This window comes from Bos grunniens, chromosome 23, assembly GCF_055505025.1.
Source record: "Bos grunniens cultivar Pamir isolate PY7600 chromosome 23, Bosgru_T2T1.0, whole genome shotgun sequence".
NCBI classification, from domain to species: Eukaryota; Metazoa; Chordata; class Mammalia; order Artiodactyla; family Bovidae; genus Bos; species Bos grunniens.
The window spans coordinates 29,013,931-29,038,626 of NC_141187.1; the positions used below are offsets into that span (position 1 = coordinate 29,013,931).

Below are 24,696 nucleotides of genomic sequence, written 5' to 3' on the forward strand. Positions count from 1 at the left end.
ACTCTCAATTACCCCAGCATTATCCGCTACTACTCCTGGTATAAACCATAGCATTACCCCAACTGGACTATGCCGTGTTTTCTGAACATTGGCATCAGTCTTACTGCTTTCTTTTTCTAATTTCGTATGTGACTCCTACTTCTCCCAGTGTGGGGGGGCCTTCCCTGCTCTTGGAGGAAATAAGTTTTTGAGGGGTGAAGGGAGGTAACAAAGGGAGGGTTAACAGGTTCCCTTTTAGTCACGAGAGAAAGATCCTCGAACTCATTTGCTCTCCATTCTCCTTCCAAGTTCTGGATGAAATCGATCCCCGGTCTTATCTATGTTGGTCTTATATAAGTGTATCTACAGTGCTTGCTGTCCTTCCATTAATATGAAAGTTAATGAGACAGCAAAAGTGCGTTTGATGCTGCTGGATTTCTTCCTCAAGCCCCCCAAATCAGTACACTTTTCCCCCATATCTATTGTAGATAAATATAAACAAATGACAATTTTTGCTGTGGAGAGTTGCTGGCATTGAACACACGCAGTTAGCAAATAAGAGTTCCCGCTACAGATAAGAGTTCTCAGCATGAGGGGACCTTAGAGGCTCTCCAGCGTGACTCCCTCTTCCCACAGAGGAGGAAGTGAGGCCCGGGAGGTTAGGAGGCGGGGAACCTGCACGCCGGGGCCTTTGGTCGAATGGACCCCGGTACCGGGCGCCGTCTGCATCGGGTAGCGCTCTCCCAGCCGCTTCCCCGGCTGTCCGCTCGGCGCCGCCCTCCCTCCCGGCCGAGGACCCGCGCGGGGTGTCCGCGGCGGCGCCTGACGGGGTCGCGGTTCCCGGGGGCGTCCTCCTCCCGCCACCCCCGTGCCCACGCCCCGCGCCATTCCTCAGGAGCGCGATCTGCAGCGGGCGGCGTGACCGCCCCCAGGCCAGGGTGCAACAGGACCGCGCCCGCACACGCAGGCGGGGCACGGTCGCCCGCGCCAGGACCCGCGGGCCCGGAAACGCTCGCAGTCACAAAGGGGGGGACACGTGGGCGCCGACGGCCCGGGCGGCTGTCGCAGGGAGCTAGGGTCGCCCAGAGAACCGCCCGCCGTCCCTGGTCGCCGGATTCCTCGGCTGCAGCCGCCAGGCCAGTCCAGCTTCGGCCGGCGCCCGGCTATGAGGTGGATGTCCGGCTCAGTGTGACCACCTCCCTCCAGTACGTACATGCAGCCCGAACCCGCGTCCCACGGCAGCCAAGGGGCTCCTCCGAGCTTCCCACACTCCCCGAGGGCCCGCGGTCACGGGAAGTTAGTTCCCCACTGTCACTGCCACTCCGAGAGCTGGGTCCTCGGCTCTTGAGGCCCAGTCATACTTAGTCCTAGATGCCTCGGTCTTACCCTGTCTCTCTTTCTCCTTAGGGTTTTTCTACCGCGTTCGGACATCCCGCGTAACCATGTCCATTCTGTACGTCTCTCCTCACCCCGATGCCTTCCCCAGCCTCCGAGCCCTCATAGCTGCTCGCTACGGGGAAGCTGGGGAGGGTCCGGGATGGGGAGGAGCCCACCCCCGCGTCTGTCTCCAGCCGCCCCCCGCCAGCAGGACTCCTTTTCCTCCACCCCGTCTGCCAGCCCTGGAACAGGGTCCCGGTGGGCTCTGGGTGTGGGGGGCCACGGCTGTGTCCCAGCTGCTGTGGCCAGCAGGCCTGGGGGGTCCCGGGGGTAGTCGGGCAGCCGTCCTGGTCCAACAGTGGGTCAGTTACGCTGACACCGAGCTAATACCAGCTGCCTGTGGGGCTACGCTGCCGGCCTTGGGACTCCGAAGCTCGGCCCAAGACCCTCAGGTGAGAAGCAGCGCAAAGTGGGAGGGGGAAATTTAGAAGAAAGCAAAACGGAATGGATGGTGAGCCAGGAAGATAGCGTATCAGACGTTGAAAAAGACTGATCATATCCCGGGTTGCCACCTGGTATGGTAACTTTGGGCAGGTTAAACTCTCTGAGCCTTGGTCTTTTGTCTATGAAAATGAAAACTGAGAACATGTTGAGAAGGTTAAAAGATGTGTGCAGAGCACATAATCTAGTGCCAGGTGCTTTAAAAGTCTCTGAGTTTGGTGAAACCTCTGAAACTGAAACTGAGGAGGTTAGTTAGAGGTTACTATGAGTTGTAGGAAAAGACTGGGTGAAGAAGAGGTGAGGAGAGGCAGTCAGAGAAGACAGTTGCTGGAAGAAAACAAAGGAGAAAAGAAATGAAGAAGGAAAGCAGGGGAAAGGAGAGAGAATCACACCAGATTATCAATGTAAATTCTTCCTGAATGGAGCTGTGCTTTACAAGGCCTAATAACACCACCTCCTTGCAGAGTATTGGGCATATGGTGGATACTTAATAGTTTTTGAACAAATGAATGAATGAAATGAATATATGACTTAGATCCTGACTTACCCTCTCATATCCTGACTACTATCGAAATAGAGGGCTCCCCCTCTGGGATTCTCTCTCCTCCTCAGCCTCATTTATTGTTTTTTCAGGGCTTTTAAGGAGAACAATACGGTAATGCATTATATATTTGCACATTTATTGTCGCCGCCCCCCCCCCCCCCAACTAGAATGTAAGCTCCAACAGGTCATGGACTCCATCTGTTCAAACCGCCTCCCTGTTCATTAGATAAGTGCCTGGCATGCAGGAGGTACTTAATACATATTTGCTGAAGCAGTTACCATGTTGCTTCATGTAATCTTTAGCCTCTTGTGCTTAGTATATTGCAGCTGACGTATAATAAATGTTCAGTAGGGGGACTTCCCTGGCAGTCCAGTGATTAACATACTCTGTGCTTCCCCTGCAGGGGGCATGGTTGGATCCCTGGTCAAGGAATCCCACATGCCCTGTGACCCAGCCCCCCAAAAAAGTTTTCGGTAGGCATTTATTGAATGAGTGGGAAGAATTTTTATTATGATCTTTTCAGTGAAGAAGAAACTGGTGATCTGTGGGAATGGAAGGAGACCCAAATGGATTGCATGGGGGTGGGGACTGAGATGGGCCAAGCATTATCTCATACCTCTTCGCCTTCCCACTAGGCTGCACTGGCGGCCCTGGGCAGAGCCCTGAGCCCCTTGGAAGAATGGCTTCGACTGCATACCTACCTGGCCGGGGAGGCCCCAACTCTGGCTGACCTGGCAGCTGTCACAGCCTTGCTGCTGCCTTTCCGTTATGTGAGTCAATGGGGAAGAATGAGGACAGGTTCCCTCGGACCTCACTACAGGGTGACTAAGGATAATTCATTTCTTCCCCCCACTGCAGGTCCTGGACCCCTCTGCCCGCCGGATCTGGGGTAATGTGACTCGCTGGTTTATCACATGTGTTCAGCAGCCAGAATTCCGGGCCGTACTGGGAGAAGTGGTTCTGTATTCAGGGGCCAGGTCTCTCTCCCAACAGCCAGGTGAGGAAAGATGGAGTGGGTGGGGACGGGGTTCCTCTGGGCCCTTGCTCATTTTCTTTTCTCTCAGGAATAGCAGAATCAATGGGACAGGAGCTGGGGGATGCTAGGTGGGAGGTCAACATGGGGGAGTCTTTGGGGAGTTAAATAGGCCATCTGAGACATGGTAGCCCTGTGAACAGCGCTGTTCACAGACCTGCAGGGACAGGTCTACATTTCTGTGCCTCTTTCCAGGCTCTGAGGTCCCTGCACCCCCCAAAACGGCTGCTCAACTCAAGAAAGAGGCAAAGAAACGGGAGAAACTAGAGAAATTCCAGCAGAAGCAGAAAGTCCAACAGCAGCAGCCACCCCCTGGGGAGGTGAGAGGCTGAGGGTGGAGCAGGATGGAGGGTTGGTGCCATGGTGAGTGGCTGGTATCTAGGCCTATATCCTTTCCCTCCCAAGCAGAAGAAACCAAAACCAGAGAAGAGGGAGAAACGGGATCCTGGGGTCATTACCTACGATCTCCCGACCCCACCTGGGGAAAAGAAAGGTACTAAAAGAAAGGAGGGGAAAAAAAAAATAATAAAGGAGGGGGAAGAGAGACCCCCCCACTCTTCACCCCACCCTCCTTTTTTCTTTGTATCCTGTTTCCTCTGTCCTTGCTCCCACTACTTTGCTTAGGGAGGCCCATGTCCTCTGCCGGCCCCTCATCCCTTTCCCAGCTGCTCCCAGCCTCGGCTCTGACCCTGCCCTTCTCCCTCAGATGTCAGTGGCACCATGCCTGACTCCTACAGCCCTCAGTACGTGGAGGCTGCCTGGTACCCTTGGTGGGAGCAGCAGGGCTTCTTCAGGCCTGAGTATGGGGTGAGTGGACACTGCCGCCCAGGCCTGGAGGGGATGGGGGCAGGGAGGGACAGGGCTGAAGGATCCATGGCCCAGGAAGGGGCCAGGCCATGGAAGAGGTGACACGAGGCCTTAGCAAGCACCCATCTTCCTCCCCATCAGCGTTCCAGCGTGTCAGCACCAAACCCCCGGGGCATCTTCATGATGTGCATCCCACCCCCCAACGTGACAGGCTCCCTGCACCTGGGCCATGCGCTCACCAACGCCATCCAGGACTCCCTGACCCGCTGGTGAGCTCCTGTCCTCTCCTCTGGCTTCCCTCTGCCTTCTGGCTCCTGCTCCTTGGCTCCCTTCTTTGCTGACTGGGTCTCTCACCTCTGCCCCCTGGTGGTGCTACATTTGCTTCTAGGTCGTTCCCATCTGATGACTTAGCATCATCTTCTGGTCAAGTAACCAGCACTTACACTTGTAAACTCTCTTCTCATGCCACTAAAAATAACATTATTTTGAATTTAGAAAGAAATAATGTGAATATTTTCTTGTAAGAAATTTAAAACTTCAAGTTTCCTTGACCACCTTCCTCCAGATTCACTCCTTCCTAAGAATTAGCCACTATTATCATTGTGATGTGTGTCTTTCAAGACCTTTCCTATTTACTTACATATTCATGTACCCAGGGGATTCCCAGGTGGCTCAGTGATAACGAATCCACCTGGCAATGCAAGAGACACAGGTTCGATCCCTGGGTCAGGAAGATCCCCGGAGAAGGAAATGGCAAACCACTCCAATATTTTTGCCTAGGAAATCCCATGGCCAGTGGAGCCTGGTGGGCTATAGTCCATGGGGTCACAAAGAATTAGACATGACTTAGCGACTAAACAACAATATATTGAAAATGTCAGAAAGTGTCCATATTCGTTACAGCATATAAGAAATATCTGTGGTCTGTATGAGGAAGGAGTTGCTGCAGTCCTGTCCCCAAGGAACTCTAAACCTAGTGGGGGTAAAGAGATCAATACAGAAATGAATATAATGTAGTTAGGTGAGTCATTGAAAATCATGTACAAATACAGTGAACCTAGTTAAGTTTACCAGTGTTCTTTGATTTACTCTTCACTATCTTGTTAAAGAAAGCCTCCCCTGCCTCAAAGTTATAAACACGATCACCTGTTATTTTCTTATTTTTGGAAATTATACCATTTTCTAATGCTCTTTCTCATAGTTTTGTTTTCTTAAGTTGAAGGGTTTTTTTTTAAAAAAAACAATTAAATTTAGACTTTAAAATAAAATTATTTTTGTGACTATGGGGAAGTAGGGCAATTTTCCAATCAAATTAGCTACAGTCTCCAACAAATTTATTGAACAGTTTGTCCTTTCTCCACTGACATGAAATGCCACCCTTAACAAATACTAAATATGCTTAGATCTGTTTCCAGTCACTGTTTTGTTTCCTTAATCGGTAACTTTGTTCCTGGTTCCTGTGGAAGCTTGTTTTAATGATCATAGCTCTCTGATATGTTTTGCTATCTAGTTGGGCGGGAGCCTCCTCTTAGTTGTTTTTGCCAAATTGCCTGGGCTGTCCTCACGCATCTCTCCCTGACGATTTTAGCAAGGGGAGAGTTCTAATCCACCACCCCTTCCTTTCCTGAGTCCATCGACCTCCTGTCTGGAGTCCCTGCTTCCCTCAGGGCAGCTCCACCACTCGCTCACCTCTGCTTCTCCATGCTCCCTGCAGGCACCGCATGCGCGGAGAGACCACCCTGTGGAACCCTGGCTGTGACCACGCGGGCATTGCCACCCAGGTGGTGGTGGAGAAGAAACTCTGGCGCGAGCAGGGGCTGAGTCGGCACCAGCTGGGGCGAGAGGCTTTCCTGCAGGAGGTCTGGAAGTGGAAGGAGGAGTGAGTGCCAAGTCCCTGCTGGCATCGCAGCCCCACGACCCTGGCTGCAGGGTCAGACCCGCCCACAGAGGCTGAGGGTCATGGGGGCCCAGGGCCCAGGTCCATCTCAGAGCAATGAGTGACCCCCACCTTCTGCCCCTTTAGCTACCTGATGTCACCCGCCAGCCCAGACCCCATTGCTGACCCTGGTCTGTCTGTCCACTCCCAGGAAAGGTGACCGGATTTACCACCAGCTGAAGAAGCTTGGCAGCTCCTTGGACTGGAATCGAGCCTGTTTCACCATGGATCCTGTAAGTAGGAGTAGGAGGGGTCTCGGGGCTGGGGTGGGAGGGGGAAGCTCCCCACAGAAGAGCGCACACGTGGGGGGCCCTCCCCCAGCAGGTGGTCCACTCGTAGGAAACCACTAGGGCTCAGCTGCAAATGCCACTTTCTGCCCCATATCACGGCCCTTTGTGTTCCCTGTCGCTCCCTATAGGAGCTCAAACTCCTTCAGGTGGCACCTGAGGGGCCTCCCCCTCCCCCGAGCTTGCACCCCTAGGACTCTGCACTAACCCCTGTTCCTAACTGAGTGACTTCCCTGCCATATCAACAGTTTCCTATCTGTGTGTTCCCATAGTCCCCTCTCCCTGCTCAAGAAAAGCACTTCTCCCCTCCAGCCCTTAAAGGGGTCTGTGTGCTGGCAGGGGGCTCTGTGCTGCCGGGTCCCACTGGCCTCTGCTGCCTCAGCACTCAGGCCCATCTCTGGCTTCCCCTGTTCCCACTAGAAACTGTCAGCAGCCGTGACGGAGGCCTTTGTACGGCTCCACGAGGAGGGAATCATTTACCGCAGCACCCGCCTTGTCAACTGGTCCTGCACCCTCAACTCTGCCATCTCCGACATCGAGGTGTGCCCCTTCCTTCCCCCCAGCTCTCTGCATCTCCACCACACACCCCCAGCCCCAGCCCTTGGGCCTCTTTTCTTACGCTCTGTCTCATAGGTGGATAAGAAGGAGCTGACAGGTCGCACACTGCTCTCCGTGCCTGGCTACAAAGAGAAGGTGGAGTTTGGGGTCCTTGTCTCCTTTGCTTACAAGGTCCAAGGCTCAGGTAGGAGCCAGGGGCGCCAGGATCCTGGGCGGGGTTGGGCGAGGGGCGGGAAGGGCTCACTGCTGAGACCACAAGGCCTCCTGTCACCCCAGACAGCAACGACGAGGTGGTAGTGGCAACCACTCGGATCGAGACGATGCTGGGAGATGTGGCCGTAGCTGTGCATCCCAAAGACCCCAGATACCAGGTGTGGTGGGGGTGCTGCCCGCAGCTGGGGGAAGAATGCTGGGCGAAGAGGGCTTCCACACTATGTGTAGGGATGGGATGGGCACTGAGAAAATTGGATTCAAAACACATGGCTCTGGCTGCTTTCTGGCCCTGTGGATGGAGTTTGGGTGTCAAGAAATCAGGACCCTGCGTAGGAGGGAGTCGGGCCCAGCCCACTGTGCGTTTCTGGCATCTCCTTCTGTCCCCAGCACCTGAAGGGCAAGAGCGTGATCCACCCATTTGTGTCTCGGAGCCTCCCCATCGTCTTTGATGACTTTGTGGACATGGAGTTCGGCACAGGTAAGCTCCGGGTTGTCCTGTGGGGACAGGAAGGAGCCATGAGGCGCACCTGAACTTGCAGGACTTGGGCCGGTTCTCAGGGGACTGTGTTGGGGATGGGGTGGTCTGAGAGCACATCCATTGGCAAAAGGCGGGGTGCACGTGAGCAGAGACTGCACTGAGTCCTGCGTGACCCCGCACCCCCACGTACACCCCAGGTGCGGTGAAGATCACCCCCGCCCACGACCAGAATGACTATGAGGTTGGGCAGCGGCACGGGCTGGAGGCTGTCAGCATTATGGACGCCCGCGGGGCCCTCGTCAACGTGCCCCCACCTTTCCTGGTGAGACAGCCTGGGCGAGGTGGCCGTGTCAGGAGACAGCGGGGCTCCTGGCACAGCCATGACAGAGCCTGTCTCCTCTCCAGGGCCTGCCCAGGTTTGAGGCCAGAAAGGCGGTGCTGGCAGCGCTCAAGGAGCAGGGGCTATTCCGCGGCATTGAGGACAACCCCATGGTGGTGCCACTTTGCAAGTGAGGGTGGAGGCCAGGGCAGGGGGTGAGCGCCTCGGGGTGCTCCCCACTCAGCCTCCTCACCCACGTGTACCTGCAGCCGCTCCAAGGACGTGGTGGAGCCTCTGCTGCGGCCGCAGTGGTACGTGCGCTGTGGGGAGATGGCTCAGGCCGCCAGCGCTGCCGTGACACGGGGTGACCTCCGCATCCTCCCGGAGGCCCATCAGCGGACGTGGCACGCCTGGATGGACAACATCCGGTGCGTCGGGCCCCTCGATGTGGGGAGGGCGACCGGGTGACGGGCCGAGCCGGGCACAGCCTGGTGCCCCACCCGCCCCTCCTTGATGCCCTCTCCTCCCCCTGCCACTTTCAGGGACTGGTGTATCTCCCGGCAGCTGTGGTGGGGTCATCGCATCCCAGCCTACTTCATCACTGTCAATGACCCCGCCGTGCCCCCAGGGGAGGTGAGAACCAGGCCAGGGCTGGAGACTGGCACATCTGGGGTGGGGGAGGGCTTTCAGTGCATGGGGTCTTGGTGGGGGGACAGGCAGAGGCGCCCTCTTGGGTACTCACTCCACCTGGGCATGGCAGGACCCTGACGGGCGGTACTGGGTGAGCGGGCGCACTGAGGCCGAGGCCCGGGAGAAGGCAGCCAAGGAGTTCTGCGTGTCCCCTGACAAGATCAGTCTCCAGCAAGGCAAGGCGGGGCCTTGCGGTGGGGGGCAGTGGGGGGCCGATCCTCACCTCCACCCCTCTGACCTCTGACCTCTGGCTCCCCTCAGATGAAGATGTACTGGACACCTGGTTCTCCTCTGGCCTCTTCCCCTTCTCCATCCTAGGCTGGCCCAACCAGGTACATTCCTGGGGCCAGACCAGGGCTGGGTGGGAATCTTGGGTGTGGGTGCGTGGCTCCCCATCACTCACGCCCTGCTCTGACCCCAGTCAGAAGATCTGAGTGTGTTCTACCCGGGGACGCTGCTGGAGACAGGCCATGACATCCTCTTCTTCTGGGTGGCCAGGATGGTCATGCTTGGCCTCAAGCTCACTGGCAAGCTGCCCTTCAAAGAGGTGTGGAGACTGCCGCGACCCCCACAGTCCCCTCCCTCACCTGGACAGCTGTGGGTGGGCCTGGCCAAGGGGGCTGGTAGGGCTGCAAACCAGCCTGTGCTCTGCTAAGCAATCCTGTACCTTGCTTCCTAGAAGAGGGAGCACTTCTGATTCACGAGAAGGGGCTGGCGGGGCCGCTGAGGGGCCCGAGGTTCAGAGAGGAACAGACCAGATGGAGGGGTGAGGGGAGAGGCACTGGGGTCTAGATGGGGAGACGTCCTCACGGGCCTTCCCTACCCTGGCCTCGCAGGTCTACCTCCATGCCATCGTGCGGGACGCCCACGGCCGGAAGATGAGCAAGTCTCTAGGCAATGTCATTGACCCCCTGGACGTTATCCATGGGGTCACCCTGCAGGTGGGGCTGGGTGCTGGGTCAGGCCGGGAAGGGCTGTGGGGCGGTGGTCACGGGCCCCTGACTGCTCCCACCTCACCTTCAGGGTCTCCACGACCAGTTACTGAATAGCAACCTGGATCCCAGCGAGGTGGAGAAGGCAAAAGAGGGGCAGGTACGGGGGCAGATAGAGGGGTGGGCTGGTGGCTGGCGTGTAGGCAGAAGGCGGGTGAGCCTGGCTTAGGACAGTCCCCTCCCTGACTCCTCCTCTATTGATTCCTCCCCCTCCATTGACTCTTCCTTCCCCCACAGAAGGCAGATTTCCCGACGGGGATCCCCGAGTGTGGCACCGATGCGCTCCGGTTTGGACTATGCGCCTACACGTCCCAGGGTACGGCTCCCCACAGCAGTCTCAGCTGCATCCTTCTTCCTCCCCGGAGGTACCCCACTTTCCGCTGCCCAGGGCCGAGGGCCAGGAGGGAGAGCAGTGTGGACTCACGCTTCACCTCCACCTAGGCCGTGACATCAACCTGGATGTGAACCGGATATTGGGGTACCGCCATTTCTGCAACAAGCTCTGGAACGCCACCAAGTTTGCCCTCCGTGGCCTTGGGAAGGGTTTCGTGCCCTCACCCACGTCTGAGGTGAGAGCCTTGTGGGCAGTGAGATGAGCAGCACCCACGCAGGTCACACCCTTGCCATCCCAACCTCAAGCCCGGCCCCTGCCCCTAAGGAGCCTGCGTGTAGCTGGGGGAACAGGACACGGGGAGCCTCAGGCACTGCAGTCCTCCCGCACAGTGGCAGGGCCGGCCCTTTCTGGCCTTGGCCACTACCCTGGGCACGTGGTGGTTGCTTTGGACCCATCTCCACCTGGAATGCAGATTCCCTGTGGTTCCCGTTCCCATGGGGTTGTGGCCCCTCCTCCTGGGCACATGGTGCCCCCTGGCTGACAGGCTCCTTCCCCCGCCGTAAGCCTGGAGGCCGCGAGAGTCTGGTGGACCGCTGGATCCGCAGCCGGCTGACCGAAGCTGTGAGGCTCAGTAACCAAGGTTTCCAGGCCTACGACTTCCCGGCTGTCACCACCGCCCAGTACAGCTTCTGGCTCTATGAGCTCTGTGATGTCTACCTGGTAAGGAGGAGCTGCCTGCCCCCCTTCCCGGTCCTTGGCCTTCTCCAGCTCTGAACCCTGTGCCCTTCTGCCCCCAGGAATGCCTTAAGCCTGTGCTGAATGGGGTGGACCAGGTGGCAGCCGAGTGCGCCCGCCAGACCCTCTACACCTGCCTGGACGTGGGCCTGCGGCTACTCTCACCCTTCATGCCCTTCGTGACCGAGGAGCTGTTCCAGCGGCTGCCCCGGCGGACACCACAAGCTCCCCCTAGCCTCTGCGTCACTGCCTACCCAGAGCCCTCAGAGGTACGGGGTACAGCCTGGATAGGGGGCTCCGGGGAGCTCCTCAGAGCTGCCCCAGCTTCCTCACCCCCTTCTCCTCCCCTTAGTGCTCCTGGAAGGACCCTGAGGCAGAAGCTGCCTTCGAGCTGGCCCTGAGCATCACTCGAGCCGTGCGCTCCCTGCGTGCCGACTACAACCTTACCCGGATCCGGCCTGACTGTGAGCCTTGGGCCTGCACGTTCCCCTGTCCCCTCCCACCCCGGGACCAGTGTCTAGCATGGCTGCCTCGTCTCTGTCTCCTCACCTGTCTCCCTTCCCCCGGCAGGTTTCCTGGAAGTGGCTGACGAGGCCACAGGTGCCCTGGCATCAGCGGTGTCGGGCTACGTGCAGACACTGGCCAGCGCGGGGATTGTGGCCGTCCTGGCGCTGGGGGCTTCTGCACCCCAGGGCTGCGCTGTGGCCCTGGCCTCTGACCGCTGCTCCGTCCACCTGCAGCTGCAGGGGCTAGTAGACCCAGCCCGGGAGCTGGGCAAACTGCAGACCAAGCGTGACGAGGCGCAGCGGCAGGCCCAGCGTCTGCGGGAGCGCCGTGCCGCCTCAGGCTACACTGTCAAGGTGCCCCTCAAAGTCCAGGAGGCAGATGAAGCCAAGGTGTTGTGGCAGTTCCTTCCCCATTTCCCACCTCTTGCTCCCTCCACCATCAAACCCCCTCCTGCAGCTGCTCTGCCTGGCCCAGCAGGAGAGCAGGTGGGACCATGGAATCCCTCCTTTTACACATGAAGGACAGCCAGGGCAGGGGCACAGCCCTGGGTCACACAGCAATTTGAAGATGGAGGCAGACCATCCAGCCAGCCAGACCCCTCACGCACCACCCACTGCCCAGAATGTGGCATCCACACGCTGGTACCTGGGCTCAGGATGGAGCCAGTGTAGTCAGGGAGCTCAGCAGATCACCTGGGGCCCCTCCAGGGAGGAACCATGGGGTAAACCAGGGGCACAAAGGAACAAGAATGGAAGCTAAGAACCCGGATGGCTGAGCAGGGTTCTCTCACTCCTGTCTACCCGGAAGCCCTCTCACAGCAGGGCAGTATTAGCATCACCATTTTCCAAGCGAAGGCTAAGGGCCTGCCTCGGAGCCTGCGTTCCTAACCACTGTGCTCTACCTCCAGGGTCAGGGCCTGGGGCTGGGCCACTGGGTGGCGCATATGAGCGCTGAGGCCCCTTTGTCCTTGGGAACTGAACACTCCAGGAAAAGGCAGGACCCAGGAGGCCAGAGATGGTGCAAGAGAACAGGGTGTTGATAGAAGTGAATGAGCTTTCTAGTCTGGGCGGAGGAGGCTGCTAGTGGGAGGTTGGTGAGAATTAGGGGGAAGACAGGCCGGCCAAACACACTGGGCCCCCGGCTACGCCCTGCCCATGGTCCTCACCCATCTTTCCAACTCGAATCCGTCTGCTCTTGTGGGCGTTTGGGGTTCTCCTCTCCTGGGCCTGGGCCTCCTCACCCACCACCCCCTCTTCTGTCCTCAGCTCCAGCAGACAGAAGCAGAGCTCAGGAAGGTTGATGAGGCCATTGCCCTATTTCAGAAGATGCTGTGAAACACCAAACTCCAACCCTCATAACTCCCAGTGGTCCACCCTGGGGAGGGGAGCAATAAAATATTTTGCCACAAAACCTCGACTGTGTGTGTGGTGGGGCTGGGGAGGGGGCTGCTGAGGGGCTGGGTTCCTGGATCCTCAGGGGTGCCAGTGTGAACGGAGGGCAGCAGGCTGGGCATGAGGCACTGGGTCCTGATGGGTAGAGGTGCGTCTGTCTGGGCCTGGCCTTGGCCCTGAGCCAGGCCTGAGTCACGGTGCTCACTCGCTCCCTCCTCCTCCCGCCTCTTCATTCACCTCCGCACTGCGGCCAAGGGAGGCCCGCCCTGGTGCTGGCTGCTGCCTGTGGCCCTGGGCAGGCATGAGAAGAGGGGCTAGGGGTTGCCTGTCTTGCCCCCACCCTGCCGGGGCCTCCCTCCCCCTCCACTGAGTCAGGCCTTAGGTTAATTATAACTCTGACCTAAGTGCCCTGTGACGCCCGGCCCCGCGATCCTGCCCGGAGACCCAGCAACCAGGTAGGGGAGAGGCCTAGAGAGGGGACTTCCAATCCCTGGGGGTGCGTCCGCTTCGGGGAGGGGAGGGGCGTCCTGGGGGAGGAGCCTCAGACCCCGCCCCAGCAGGTGTAAGTTCCTATTGGTCTGATAGGCCCTCAGGTTTGCTGAATGATTGAAGGGGGAGGGCGGGGAAGCCAGTCCGAGGAGATAAAGGGCCAAAGCAGGTGCCCATGGAGACAGACAAAGCCAGTCCTGCCCCAAGTTTCTGCTGCTTCCTTTCCTCTCTCGAGTGCCTTCTGTCCCCTAGGTCCATGTCTTAGCTATGCTCCCCGCGGACGTGCCCCTACGCCACCTGGGCCCCTCAGTGCTGCTGCTGCTGCAGCTGCTGCTGCCTTCTGCATCTGCCTTCTTCCCCAACATCTGGAGCCTCCTGGCTGCCCCCGGCTCCATCACCCACCAGGACCTGACCGAGGAGGCGGCGCTCAACGTCACCCTGCACCTCTTCCTAGAGCAGCCGCCCCCAGGTCGGCCCCCCCTTCGCCTTGAGGACTTCCTGGTGAGCGTCCCTGGGTCCGGTCACATCCTGGCCAGATTCCCCCATTCCGAGGACCTCTGCTACTTGAGGGTCCTGCTTGCCAAGAGAAGGGACCCCCACACACATTCCCTCCTGTCCTCCAGGCAGCAACAGTGCACAGGAGTCCTAGTCTTACAATCAGGAGTCCCCCTCCCTACAGACGTCCGGGACTGCCCTTCCCTGGTAGGGCCCAGCACCCTCAGCTCCTTTCACATCCAGCCTTGAGCGCTAGAGCCGAGCCAGCGTGGGCAATGGTCCCAACCTAGGGGCTTCCCTGGAACCCCTGCCCCTCCCACTTTCCCAGGGCCGCACCCTCCTTGCCGACGACCTCTTTGCCGCCTACTTTGGACCTGGGTCTCCTTCCCGACGGTTCCGAGCAGCCTTAGGAGAGGTGTCTCGTGCCAATGCCGCCCAAGACTTCCTGCCAACTTCCAAGAATGACCCTGACCTGCACTTTGATGCCGAGCGGCTGGGCCAGGGCCGTACACGCCTGGTGGAGGCTCTACGGGAGACTGTGGCGGCGGCCAAAGCCCTTGACTATACCCTGGCTCGCCAGCGCCTGGGGGCTGCGCTTCACGCCCTGCAGGTGAGAACAGAGTTGGGGATCGTCATCAGAGGGGTCTTTGCTTCCAGTCTTCTGGACTCCCGGATGGTGCTTTCTTAGTCATGCCTCCGCCCAACTCTAGAAGGGGCTGGGGCCCAGCTTGCCAAGGCCCTGGGGCTATTCCCTAGTCCCCACCAGTCCAAATTGGCAGCTTCCTGTGGGAACAGCCAGGACACCTTTGTGGCTGGAGTGAAGCAAGTGAGAGGAGGGTGCTGAGGTCCAGAGGTGGGCCGTGCAGGCCACTGAAGGGCCTTAGGTTGGGCTCTGAGTGAGATGGGAAGAAACAGTGGGAGGCTCCCACTTCACCAGAGCTCTATTCCGGGCAAGGGAGAGAGCACTGGAGGGCAGGTAGGGTGCCTGGAGGAGCAGCCATGCGGGAGGAGGTGTTCAGGCTGGGGAACTGGAAGGAGGGGCAGTTAGGGCTGGAGACCGCAAGAGCAGTCAGCTAGTGCTTCTTCCCCGTCTTTCTCCTGGGACCAGGATTTCTACAGTCACAGCAACTGGGTGGAACTGGGGAGGCAGCAGCCACACCCTCACCTCCTCTGGCCGAGGCAGGAGCTCCGGAGCCTGGCACAAGGTACAGCTGTGCCCCTGCTGGTAAGGGGGAAGCCCACAGAGCCACCTCCTCTCAGCCCATCCAGCCACTGGGTCACATCCTGAGGTCAACTAGGAGGTGACATGGCTTCAAATCTGAGACAGCCTGTGAGGTCCCTCAGTTCAACCAAAGGCCAGTCAATTAGCTGGCTTCCCCAAGATCACGCAGGGGAGGACAGAGCCAGGACCACTCTGCAGACTGCAGGGAGTTCTCGTTCATGAGGTTTCCTCCCTGCACTGGATCGCAGGGGACTCTTTCTCTCAGTCCCCCCTTCCAACTGAACTGTGACCCAGAAGCTGCCTTCTGTTTATTACAAGTACACTTCCTGTCCACAGCTCATGGAGGGTACACTCCCCGTAGGACTGGTCTGCATGATTTTCTAGACATTCTCAGTCTCAAATATCGAGTCTCATTGCCAGCCATGAACTCCAGGGTTTAGTTCAGAAAGCCTTGAAAGGTACCCATAAAGGGTACCTGTGGGCCTTCACCTTGTTCCAGGTGGGAGGAAAAGCTGAAGAAGTTTGGGTGGACTGGGATAAACATCAGGGGCAGCAGAATCATGGGTGCTGGACCCTGTGCTCTCTTCCCAGCGGGCGATCCTACCTGCTCTGACTGTGAGGAGTTGAGCTGCCCTGGGAACTTGCTGGGCTTCACACTCCTCACTTCTGGCTACTTTGGAACTCGTCCCTCCAAACCTCCAGGTACCAGATGGGAAGACCCCAAGAGTAAGGGGAGAAGTCCCTTCCTCTCCCCTGACCCTCTCCCTAAGGACCTCAGTCCTGTAGGCCCTTGTCCTAAAATCCTGTGGTATCATTTCTTGGAAGGAAAGGATGCTGGGAAGGGGGTGGGTGGCTGGCTGAAGGCCCACTGAGGTGGCCATGGTTGTTGGAGTGCAGGGGGGACAGCGTCTTACAGAGATGATAAGACATCAATGCCGAGGGAGCTTCTGGGGACCGACTTGAGGGATCAGGGGATCTACTATGTGCTGTGGTGACCAACCATTCCAGATTTACTCCAGATTTGCCCTCTGCAAAATGTCCTAATTTTCAGCTGATCCTTTCCTGAGGAGTGAGAGGGTTAGGCCAAGTCAGAAAGTGCTTCATTTTATTAGAAGGCAGTGGGTTTTTTACCTTCACCCTACAGATCTGTTTCCCCAACCCAGGGAAATGTAGCCACGGGGGCCACTTTGACCAGAGCAGCTCCCAGCCGCCACGGGGAGGCATCAACAAGGATAGCACATCCCCAGGCTTCTCCCCCCACCACATGCTGCACCTCCAGGCTGCAAAACTGGCTCTTCTGGCCTCCATCCAGGCCTTCAACCTCTTACGAAGCCGCCTGGGAGACAGGGGTTTCTCCAGGTAAGTGGCCTCCTGCAGCTGGGCTCCTTAATAGGTAGGTGCTCTGGAACTGAGAAACCAGGGGCTGGGGACGAGTATGCAGACCGTGCACCGTATCTCTGGCCTGCTTCTCAGGCTGCTGGACATCACCCCAGCCTCCAGCCTGAGCTTCGTCCTGGATACCACAGGCAGTATGGGCGAGGAGATCAATGCTGCCAAGATCCAGGCCCGTCACATTGTGGAGCAGCGACGGGGCACCCCCATGGAGCCCACTCAGTATGTCCTGGTGCCGTTCCATGATCCAGGTAACTATGGTCTGGCCAGGAGAGTGGAGGCAAGTCCAGGGCAAGAGGTAATGTCACTGGTAGGGAAGTGGGCCTCATGGCTTCACTTCCATAATAGAATGGAGGCACTTCCTAGGATCCTTGTCCTTTATTGGCACCTCTATGCATATAGCAGAGAAGGCAATGGCACCCCACTCCAGTACTCTTGCCTGGAAAATCCCATGGATGGAGGAGCCGGTAGGCTGCAGTCCATGGGGTCGTGAAGAGTTGGACATGACTGAGCGACTTCACTTTCACTTTTTACTTTCATGCATTGGAGAAGGAAATGGCAACCCACTCCATTGTTCTTGCCTGGAGAATGCCAGGGACGGGGAAGCCTGGCGGGCTGCCATCTATGGGGTCGCACAGAGTTGGACATGACTGAAGCAACTTAGCAGCAGCAGCAGCTGTGCATATAGGGAACTGTCAGCCACTTCTTCCACTGTTTCCAATATGACAGCACTTGCCATAGGAGTTTAATCATGACAGGTGCTTAGGCAGGCAGCCTCTGAGTTGTTAGGCGTCCATCCTAATAAGTCATTTTCAATTCTCTCCATTTCCTGTGACAGAGATTGGGATGAAGATGGGGAACTTGGTGTGTCCAGGCCTCTGTGAAATATCTGAGACAGCTACTTAAATCATATTCCTTCCTCCACTGACTTAGAAGTCAGATTATCTGACCTGGGTTGACCAATCTTACTGTGTGTCCTTAGCCTGTTTGTTTAACCTCTCCTTCCTCAACATCATCATTCATAAAATGGGTCAGTACTCATCCTGACTATCTCCCAAGGTTGAAATGATCATCAAATAAAATTTGGATTGAAACTTCCCTAAGGAGCGGGTTTGAGTCTGATATAAATCTCATGGTGACTGACATTCAACAGGAGCTTATCACATATTTGATAAGGGTATGAGTAAATGAATAATTAAGAATTTAGCACTTATTATGTGTCAAAACCCTGTTCTGAAATTTACAAAATCAACTCAGTCATCTCAATAGGCTTCTCTGAGGTAAGCACTATTATTTCTCTGGCTTTTCTGTGAGGAAATGGAGGACCCAGGTTTTTTTTTTTTGTAATTGATAAGTATAGTTGATTTACAGTGTTTCAGATATACAGCAAAGTGATTCAGTTATATATGTCATTTTTAGGTTCCTTCCCATTATAAGTTATTACAAGATATTGAATCTAGTTCCCTGTGCTATACAGTAGTCCTTGTTGGTTATCTATTTTATATATAGTTGTGTGTATCTGTTAATCCCAAACTCCTAATTTATCCCTCCCTTTCCCTTTGTTAATCATAAATATGTTTTTTATGTCCTTGAATCTATTTCTGTTTTGTAAATAAGTTCATTTGTATCATTTTTTTAGGTTCCACGTACAAGTGGAATATCACAATGATATTTGACTTATTTCACTTAGTATGATAATCTCTAGTTCCATCCGTGTTGCTTCACCAGTTGTTTTTATATTTAAACATATACCCCAAAAGGGCCCACTCAAGACCACAGGAAGTACCACCATTTTGTGAGGAAATGAGGTCCACTTTCCCACCAGAGGAACCTACACCCTGCCTTGTCCTATCCTGTCAGTATAAATATAAAGAATATTGTTATCTCAATACGAGTTCAACTGAGGAACACAGTGGGGCCTCTTGACTGGGGAGATGGCCCTTGACTGGGGAGATGGCCGCAAGAGAGGAGCCTTCTCCTCAGTCTCTCAATCTCATTCCCCAGGGTTTGGCCCTGTCTTTACAACAAGTGACCCTGACAGCTTCTGGCAACAGCTCAATGAGATGCATGCCTTGGGAGGTGGTGATGAGCCAGAGATGTGCCTGTCAGCCCTGGAGGTTTGCTCTCCCCCCCTCCCCCGTCCTTTCCCTCCCCCTCCCCGCTCTCCAGGCCTTACCATCAAGGGAGCTAGAGCTTCCCTGGGACCCACCCTCCATCCCATCTTCAGAACCTGGTCTCACTCGTTTCATTCCAGATTTCAGGGCCATACTGCCTTCTACTCTGCCTTCCCTTGCTCTGCCCATTCCCCTACTGCCACCATTTTAAAAACATTTATTTATTTTTCATTGAAGGCTGCCATTTTTTACCACCAGTTTTTTCTCTCCCTGCCAGCTGGCTCTGCTGCACACACCTCCACTCTCAGACATTTTTGTCTTCACTGATGCCTCCCCTAAGGACGCCTTTCTCACCAACCGGGTGGAATCTCTGACGCAGGAACGGCGTTGCAGAGTGAGCATAACTGGTGGGAGACTCATCCCTAGGTACCCAGGGATGTGGGTTTCCAGGATGTGTCCTGGGGTTTCCAGGGCAACTCTCATTACAAGGGTGACACTCACACCAGGGTGGTTAAACCAGCCTTGGCTTGGAGGGGAGAGAAGTGCCTCATGAGTGTAACATCTCCAAACCCCTTTAACAATACTAGAATGGGAGGCCCTACCCTTAATGCTGTAGCAGCCAGAGGGTAGACAGAATTTATCACCAATGGTCAGCTCTGTACAGAGCTTGAGCACAGGAGATCCTTGGTTACAATGGTACATAGCAAGTAGAAACCTCAAGTACTGGCCTCTCTTCCGGACACAGGTTACATTCCTGGTAACTGAGGACCCATCTAGGGCTCAGGGCCGGGCCCGGCGTGAGGTCTTGTCCCCTCTGCGTTTTGAGCCATATGAGGCAGTGGCCCTGGCCTCAGGAGGAGAAGTGATTTTCACCGAAGACCAGTACATTCAGGATGTGGCGGCCATTGTTGGGGACAGTATAGCTGACCTTGTGAGTATGTGTGGAGGCTCAGCTGAGAACTGAGGGGACGGGCGACACCGCATTTCTCTTTCTCGTTAAGAATGGTTCTCTTTGCTGAGTTGCCAATCCAGGCAGAAGGGTGGGAAGGAAGTTTCTCTCCCTCTGAGATCCACGGCTACCCTCTTCTATCCTGCTCCTTCCATATTAGTACTACCTCCCCACCCAGTCTTGACCTCCAGTATTCTGTCCTCATGGCTCCTCTAGCAAGTCCTGCCATCTCTTATGCGGGGGGGGGCGCAGAAGGTGGTTGCCTCATCCTTAATCCCTTGCCTCCAACTTTGTCATTGACCATAGCTCCACCCCTGCTCCTCCTCTCTCACTGGGATCCCTTCTCCACGTGTTCCTTCGTTTCTTTCTGTCTCTACCTTTCTCTCTCCTGCCTTTGTTCCCACCTCATCCCATAGTTTTATCTTCTCCCCCATTTTTCGGTCCTGCCCCCTCAAGGTGACCCTTCCCCTGGAGCCCCGTGTTGTGGTGGCTGAGAGGCCACTTGTGTTCAGAGTGGATGGACTGCTCCAGAAGGTCACAGTCCGGATCCACGGGGAGGTCAGCAGTTTCTGGATCAGAAACCCTGCAGGTACTTCCCTGTGTGTGTCTCAAGGCAGTGGGAAGAATAAGAGGCCGAATAAGGAGGGGTAATGTATGAAAAGAAGGGAATTCTCCTGTGCCAATCTCTCATCACCCATACCCACCTAGGGGTCTCCCAGGGCCAGGAGGAAGGTGAGGGGCCTCTAGGTCACACTCACCGCTTTGGGCGGTTCTGGATGGTGAGAGTGAATGACCCTCCACAGTCAGGAACCTGGGAGATCCAAGTCACAGCCAAGGGTACCCCCCGGGTGAGAGTGCAAGGTAAGAAGGATGATATTCCTGGGAAAGGGATGGGGAGACCAGAGAGCAATATCAGTCACATTCATCGCGGGAGGGTCTCTGACTGCCTTCAACCTCCTTCAGCCCAGACCTCCCTGGACTTCCTCTTCCACTTTGGGATCCCCATGGAGGATGGACCCCACCCTGGGCTCTACCCCCTGACTCAACCAGTTGCAGGTACATCTAGCCCCACCCCTAACTTGTGTGTATATATATAATTTTTTATTGAGTTACAACATTTAACAAGGTGCACTAAACTTAAGTGTACAGGCTAGGTGGATTTTATATATTAATAACCATCACTCAGCTCAAGCTATGGAACATTTCCAGCATCCCAGAACTTGCTGCTGGCCCTGCCCATCAGTACCCACTAGAGGTAACCCCATTGCCCCATCCACATGGCCCAGAGCTAACCACTATTCAAAGCCGTTCATGTTTTTCTCCCTGTCTCACGCCCATCTCTGTTCTCCCCTCCTCCCCTCTATCCAGGTCTCCAGACCCAGCTGCTGGTAGAAGTGACAGGGCTGGGCTCCAGAGGAGGCCCTGGAGGCCCTCTGCCGCACTTCTCCCATGTGGTCCTCCGAGGGGTCCCGCAGGGTGCTGAACTGGGCCAGGTGCCTCTGGAGCCCAGGGGACCCCCAGAACGAGGTCTCCTTGCTGCCTCGCTGCCGCCCACCCTTCTGTCCACCTCGGGACCCTTCTCCCTGGAGCTGGTTGGCCAGGACGGAGTGGGACGGGGCCTGCACCGGGCGGCCCCCCAGCCCTGTGCTGTAGTTCCGGTCCTGCTGGAGGTGAGAGGCTGCGGAAGGTGTGGCTGGGGCTGGAGGGAACTCGGCCTGCTCCTCCCCTGACCAGCCCTCCTCCGCAGCTCAGCGGTCCCCGGGGTTTCCTGGCACCAGGCACCACGGCCCCGCTTAGCCTCCGCATCGCCAGCTTTTCTGGCCCTCAGGATCTCCATCTTAGAACGTCTGCCAAACCCAGTTTCGCCCTCACCTCCAACCTCTCCAGGTGAAGTCCCTGAAACCTCCTGCTCCCTTCTGGTCCCATCTTTCTGTGCCTGGGCATGGGATCTGGTAGGTGCTCCTCTGGCCCTTTGGGATGGGAGCTCAGATTCCTCGCTCCCCTCCCCACCTCCCCTTGGCTCCCAGCTATTCAGAGCCTGTGGCTGAAGCCAGATGGTGGCATCCACTCCCCAGGGTTCACCTGGAACAGAACGAGTCCGCCTGGGGGCGCCTGTGGCTGGAGGTACCAGACACAGCCGCCTCCGACTCCGTGGTGATGGTGACGGTGACTGCAAAGAATGGAGAAGCCAGCACGATGCCCCCGACCCATGCCTTCCTCCGGCTCCTGGTGCAGGCCCCCGCCCCGCAGGTGAGTGCCCCCACTTTCCATTGCAGGAGAGGCAGGGTAAGGGGAGAGTGGTGCGGGATTAATCTGGGGGCAACCACCCTGACAGTCTCTAATTCTCCCCAGGACCAGCTCCCTGCTCCCGCCTACTCGACTGACCCGGTCCTCAACACCTCACGCCCTGCCTTCCATTTTTTCACCTCAGTCACTCAGGGTGGGGCTGGGGGCGGGCTGGTGGGCAACCCCTGGTGGACCACATTTGGGGTGATGCTGCTTCTGCTCGGCCTGGGCCCCTGGTGATGCAGCAGCCCCTGGAGGGAAGGGTCTCCAGCGCTGTGCACCATCTTGCCCACTGATGAGAAGACAGGAGGGGCCTCTACCTCTCCAGGTGGGATACAAGTTTTCCTTCTCATCCACTTGCCTTTTTTTCCAAGACTGGGATAGAGGGCAATGAATTTCCCACAATGCACTTTCCCTAACCCTTGTGGGGGTAGGGGAGAAAAAAACAGATTCATTTTTGGAGAAAGTTGCTTTCTCTTTCTCTGCAGCATCTTTACTCCACTACTTATTCATGCTCTCTCCCAAGCGCAGGTGGAAGGGAAGATATCTGGGACAGTAACTAAGACTGGAAGTGGGGAGGTGGGTTCCCCACCTCCTACCCAAAGTGTTATTTATAGAATTGCCTTTATTGACATTCTAGAGATGCTCCTATTTTATTTTTGAAATTCTGGAGAGGCTTCTATTTTATTTTTGTATTTAAAATTGAAGGACAATGCCAATAAACATGTCTTCTCCCCAGAGAGATTTCAGAGAAAGATCACTTATGTACATTGTATCAGAAAGAGTAGGGGGGTTCTCAGGTGGGTGCTAGTGGTAAAGAACCAATGCAGGAGACGTAAGAAGCATGGGTTCTATCCCGAGTCAGGAAGATTCCCTGGAGAAGGGCATGGCAACCCACGCAGGTATTCTTGCCTGGAGAATCCCATGAACAGAGGAGCCTGGTGGGCTTGCAAAGGGTCAGACATGACTGAAGCAACTGAGCATGCATGCATAGGAAGAGTGAGAGCATGAAATAGCAAAAAAGATAAAATGGAAGTTTTCAGGAGCAGAGAAAAAACTTTACACCGGTATATTTGGATTTCAGTTGACCTGCCACCCAGAGCCATTTAGTTGTTGAGTCAGAATAAGGAGGCTAGGGGTTCTCTCAGTCTCATCAGCATGACTGAGGGGACCACAGGAACCTTTAGACACGGGTAGGGCCCCTCCGTCCATGGGGGCAGCCTGGCTGAGCCATCTCCCCTGTTGGCTGAATGCCTCCTTTCTGCTGCCTTGACATCTCCTGGAGAAGAGGAGAGAGACAGTCTGGACATCTGTGTTCCTCACCCCCACAGCCGGCTGGCCAGGGCTCCTGCCCCACCCCCACCCACCTGTTGCCGCCACATGTCCTGTTTCCTTGGCCTTCCCTTCCAGTCCTGGGTGGTGCAGGAACTAGCTTTGTTTGGGGGATGTGGGAAGAACTGGGGGGAAATGCGATGTTTTGTTAGACCAGTGCTGACCCCAAGTCCCTTCTTCATCCCCATTTCCCAAAAGTCTAAACTAATATTCATTTTGATATTTGGCAAAACTAATACAATTATGTAAAGTTTAAAAATAAAATAAAATTAGAAAAAAAAAAAAAAACAACAACAATAAACTCACCTTCCCCTGAAGCAGATTCTGCAAGCAGATGTTCACTCTCTGAATCTGGGCTAACTGGGGGCCACGGGGCTCTGAGTGTAAATCTGTTAGAAAATTCTAGAGGAGGAATTGGAGGCAGACAACATAGTGAAACTTGAGCTCCATCTGCCACTCTTCTCCTGCCACCGCAGGCCATTCCTCTCCTCCATCCAGGCCCCTCAGTCCAGTTCCCTGCCAGGCAGGTGGGCAATTCCAGTATTCTCTGCTTCATCTCTGTAACAGTCCAGTTCTTCAGCCCCTCAAACGCCATAGTCCCCACTTCTCTATTCTTTATGGATCCTCCCTGCCCATCCCAGCTCATTCGAACAATCCAGGCCACTCCCCCAGCTCCACAGAGAGATTCAAATTGTGTCCCTCTGAATAGAATGCCAACCAGCCTTCTCTAGGCCCAACTATGAACACCGACCTAACACTTGGGGGCATCCTGTCGTTACAATGCTGCTTCCCATTCTTGATCCCTGTCCATTAACTCTTGCCTTTCCGGGATGGTGTCAGGCTGTGTCCACCCACCCCTGTAACCCCTGCCCCCCCACCCCTTGGGTCAGCCCCATACCTCACCAAGGGCCCCCACGTGCAGCTGCTGTTGCTGAGCCTCCCTCAGACGGCCCTGATACCAGGCCTGGCTATGCTCCAGCAGCTCCAGCCCCTGCCAAAGGGCGTCCTGCTCCCGCTCCAGTGCCTGCATCCTCTGCAGCTGAAAAGGCAAGGAGCAAAGGCTGACTCACTCTATAGCAGGGTGATGGGCCATGCTTGGCTTCACTGTCTGGTCACTGACTGTGAGTCCAAACTGGCTACTGGGGACCTGCAGGGCGAGTGAAAGCAGGGGGCTGGAGCTGTGCGTCCTCAAAATTGACGGGGACTGTAGGAGACTAATCTAGGGAGATGGGCTTCCCCAGGATTTCCTGTGGGACTGATACTCACCCAGAGGAAGAAGCTCCGGGCCCCTGGGTCTTGGCGGCTTGTCTCCAGTGGCAGCAACAGAACCGTGTAGGGGGCTTGCACCAGGGGCCACCCACCGGGACCCTGGCTCCCCATGGCTCTGAGGTGGGAAGGGTGGAGCCACGCCCACTGGTGCAGGGCTGGGCCCTCCCTTTCCCCCAGCCTTGTACTGGTCCTGCCTAGTCTTTCAGCCTCTTAGAGCCCTTCCAGCTGGGTCTGTCTGAGGCCAGGGTGTTCCTACTTTGAAGGAAAAGAACATCTTGGGCTTCTGTCTTCTTCCTCATCTGTTTTCGTAGGGCCTGATGCAGTGGCTGATTCTCATAAAGTCCCCCTGGTAGAGCCCGAGGCCTCCCTCCAGCAGTGATACTGTATTTACGATGTGGCAAGGCAGGTTCCTCTGCAGACTTCTGCTTCCTGTTTCATCTCTTTCCTACTCGCTTCGCTTTGTTTT

At 56.1% G+C, this 24,696-nt stretch overlaps 3 protein-coding genes and 1 long non-coding RNA gene across 19 annotated transcripts; 2 read left to right on the top strand and 2 right to left on the bottom strand.

Moving 5' to 3' along the window:
• Positions 1-14: 14 nt before the first annotated feature.
• Positions 15-12,701, top strand: VARS1 (valyl-tRNA synthetase 1). 4 transcript variants are annotated; one of them, XM_086369274.1, is made up of 30 exons: positions 15-1,184; positions 1,387-1,432; positions 3,038-3,172; positions 3,261-3,399; positions 3,631-3,755; positions 3,841-3,928; positions 4,142-4,242; positions 4,384-4,511; positions 5,957-6,121; positions 6,330-6,411; positions 6,886-7,005; positions 7,099-7,207; positions 7,300-7,394; positions 7,624-7,714; positions 7,912-8,036; positions 8,120-8,223; positions 8,303-8,461; positions 8,576-8,666; positions 8,794-8,899; positions 8,985-9,055; positions 9,145-9,270; positions 9,560-9,664; positions 9,747-9,815; positions 9,953-10,031; positions 10,157-10,284; positions 10,614-10,769; positions 10,847-11,053; positions 11,137-11,248; positions 11,355-11,680; positions 12,557-12,701. In XM_086369274.1, the coding sequence occupies exons 1-30, from the start codon at positions 679-681 to the stop codon at positions 12,623-12,625; spliced, it is 3,963 nt and encodes a 1,320-aa protein (XP_086225400.1). In that variant the 5' UTR covers positions 15-678; the 3' UTR covers positions 12,626-12,701. The 4 variants fall into 4 exon arrangements, with proteins under 4 accessions (XP_086225400.1, XP_086225402.1, XP_086225403.1 ...); XM_086369276.1 differs by having other exon boundaries at positions 3,844-3,928; XM_086369277.1 differs by having other exon boundaries at positions 1,028-1,184; positions 1,387-1,808.
• Positions 5,089-6,103, bottom strand: LOC147347064 (uncharacterized). The gene is made up of 2 exons (XR_015152112.1): positions 5,932-6,103; positions 5,089-5,215 (listed from the first exon to the last, which is right to left on the bottom strand). It is a non-coding gene; the product is annotated as an uncharacterized LOC147347064 (long non-coding RNA).
• Positions 12,702-12,913: 212 nt separating the features above from the next.
• VWA7 (von Willebrand factor A domain containing 7) lies at positions 12,914-22,367 on the top strand. 9 transcript variants are annotated; one of them, XM_086369279.1, is made up of 17 exons: positions 12,914-13,137; positions 13,424-13,672; positions 13,995-14,276; positions 14,775-14,871; positions 15,480-15,590; positions 16,052-16,247; positions 16,362-16,531; positions 18,285-18,397; positions 18,672-18,788; positions 19,140-19,325; positions 19,800-19,932; positions 20,052-20,399; positions 20,530-20,598; positions 20,712-21,013; positions 21,091-21,230; positions 21,419-21,593; positions 21,696-22,367. In XM_086369279.1, the coding sequence occupies exons 2-17, from the start codon at positions 13,439-13,441 to the stop codon at positions 21,867-21,869; spliced, it is 2,847 nt and encodes a 948-aa protein (XP_086225405.1). In that variant the 5' UTR covers positions 12,914-13,137; positions 13,424-13,438; the 3' UTR covers positions 21,870-22,367. The 9 variants fall into 9 exon arrangements, 7 of the variants coding, with proteins under 7 accessions (XP_086225405.1, XP_086225409.1, XP_086225412.1 ...); XM_086369283.1 differs by lacking the exon at positions 20,530-20,598 and having other exon boundaries at positions 20,052-20,204; positions 20,307-20,399; XM_086369281.1 differs by lacking the exon at positions 12,914-13,137 and having other exon boundaries at positions 13,317-13,672; positions 20,052-20,204; positions 20,307-20,399.
• On the bottom strand, positions 22,281-24,696 carry SAPCD1 (suppressor APC domain containing 1). Of its 5 annotated transcripts, none has more exons than XR_015152105.1 (5): positions 24,228-24,696; positions 23,865-24,000; positions 23,268-23,363; positions 22,997-23,086; positions 22,281-22,908 (listed from the first exon to the last, which is right to left on the bottom strand). XR_015152105.1 is itself a non-coding variant. In XM_086369310.1 (5 exons), the coding sequence occupies exons 1-5, from the start codon at positions 24,339-24,341 to the stop codon at positions 22,813-22,815; spliced, it is 537 nt and encodes a 178-aa protein (XP_086225436.1). In that variant the 5' UTR covers positions 24,342-24,588; the 3' UTR covers positions 22,281-22,812. The 5 variants fall into 5 exon arrangements, 4 of the variants coding, with proteins under 4 accessions (XP_086225436.1, XP_086225437.1, XP_086225439.1 ...); XM_086369310.1 differs by having other exon boundaries at positions 23,860-24,000; positions 24,228-24,588; XM_086369311.1 differs by lacking the exon at positions 22,997-23,086 and having other exon boundaries at positions 24,228-24,666.